This window comes from Egretta garzetta, unplaced genomic scaffold (assembly GCF_000687185.1).
Source record: "Egretta garzetta isolate BGI_Z169 unplaced genomic scaffold, ASM68718v1 scaffold7, whole genome shotgun sequence".
Lineage (NCBI taxonomy): Eukaryota > Metazoa > Chordata > Aves > Pelecaniformes > Ardeidae > Egretta > Egretta garzetta.
Window position 1 is genome coordinate 3,616,976 of NW_009260350.1, and position 1,703 is coordinate 3,618,678.

Here is a 1,703-nt window from a genome sequence, read left to right on the forward strand (position 1 = left end):
ATGAGCCCACCCCCCTGCCAGCACCCTAAGTCAGTGGCAGGTCCATCCCCACCACCCATGGCTTCCCCTGTCCCTGTCCCAGCACTGACCCCAGCCCGCGATGCCCCTTGTCCCCACACCAAAACTTGGGAGGAGACTTTGCCCTGGGGGGACCCCCCCGTCCCTGGGGCTGGCCAGGACCCCCCAGTCCCGTGGGTCCCCGCAGGGGCTGGGTGCTGCCTGAGCCCCCTGTCCCCATCCTTCCATCCCAGCTGGGCAAGAAGATCGAGACGGTGCTGATGGTCTACGACTGTGAGGGCCTGGGCTTGAAGCACCTCTGGAAGCCAGCAGTGGACACATATGGGGAGGTGAGGGGCTCCCTGCCGACCCCCCCTGCCCCGGCCAGGGACCGACCCTGGGCTGCGGTGGCACCGCCGCGGTGACGCAGGGACCTGGGTGGGCTCACGGCCCCCGGCCATGATGCAAGAGCAGGGCCCTGCCGGTGCCCCACACCCCATCCCCGGTGTTTTGGGGTGTGGTACCCTGGGCACGCGGGGCAGGAGGATGACCCAGAGCTCTCGTCCTGCAGTTCCTCTCCATGTTTGAGGAGAATTACCCCGAGTCCCTCAAGCGCCTGTTCATTGTGAAGGGTGAGTTTGGCCCCGGGGTCCCAGTTCCCCCAGCCGGGGGCTGATCCCCATCTTAATGCTCCCCCATCCGCACCCCCCAGCCCCCAAGATCTTCCCGGTGGCCTACAACCTCATCAAGCACTTCCTGAGCGAGGACACCCGCAAGAAGGTCGTGGTCTTGGGATGTGAGTCTGCACCCCCGCCCCGGGGCTTCCCTGGCTGGGGTGGGAGCCGAACCTGGGGCGCCATGTCCCCCTCTGCTTTCGCCCCACCTGGGGGTGAAACCCCAACCCTGGGGTGGGGGCGTTCCCTGGCTGGGCCCTCCACAAACCCTGCTGCCCTCTGCCCCACCAGCCAACTGGAAGGAGGTCCTGCAGAAGTACATCAACCCCGAGCAGATCCCAGTGGAGTACGGGGGCACCCTGACGGACCCCGACGGGGACCCCAAGTGCCCGAGCAAGGTAGAACCCCACCACCACTCTGGGTTCCTCAGGGATGTGCGCGTGTCCCCCCCCTCATTCCCGCATCCATCTCCATCCTCTTCCAGATCAACCAGGGGGGGGACGTGCCCCAGCACTACTATGTGCGGGACCGGCTGGCGCAGGAGTACGAGCACACGGTGGTGGTCAACCGTCGCTCGTCCCACCAGGTCGAGTGTGAGATCCTCTTCCCCGGCTGCGTCCTCCGGTGAGGAGGGGGGGTCCCCGCCATGGGGCTAGGGGGCAGCGGTGGGGTGTCCCCAGCCCCGCCACGGGACCCCATCGGCTCTTTCCGCTGCAGGTGGCAGTTCAGGTCGGAGGGAGCCGACGTGGGTTTCGGGGTCTACCTGAAGACCAAGATCGGGGAGCGGCAGCGGGCGGGCGAGATGACTGAGGTCCACCCCAACCAGCGCTACAACTCCCACATGGTGCCCGAGGATGGTTCCCTCGCCTGCCCCACACCCGGCATCTGTGCGTCCATCCCCCTGACCTGGGGTGCTGGGGGGACCCCGCAGGTGCTCCCCGTGTCCCTGACACCCCCCCCCATCTCCCTGCAGATGTCCTGCGCTTTGACAACACCTACAGCTACCTCCACGCCAAGAAGGGGAGCTCCAGC

The 1,703-nt window shown here is 67.2% G+C and overlaps 1 protein-coding gene across 1 annotated transcript in view; it reads left to right on the top strand.

The window, feature by feature from the left end:
• Positions 1 to 1,703, top strand: part of SEC14L2 (SEC14 like lipid binding 2) — a 6,746-nt gene that overhangs the window by 4,738 nt on the left and 305 nt on the right. Inside the window, exons 4-10 of the mRNA XM_009642924.1 lie at positions 245 to 347; positions 569 to 629; positions 710 to 793; positions 963 to 1,069; positions 1,156 to 1,295; positions 1,389 to 1,558; positions 1,645 to 1,653. Of these exons, the coding sequence (XP_009641219.1) occupies positions 245 to 347; positions 569 to 629; positions 710 to 793; positions 963 to 1,069; positions 1,156 to 1,295; positions 1,389 to 1,558; positions 1,645 to 1,653 (674 nt within the window). The remainder of the gene's footprint in view (positions 1 to 244; positions 348 to 568; positions 630 to 709; positions 794 to 962; positions 1,070 to 1,155; positions 1,296 to 1,388; positions 1,559 to 1,644; positions 1,654 to 1,703) is intronic.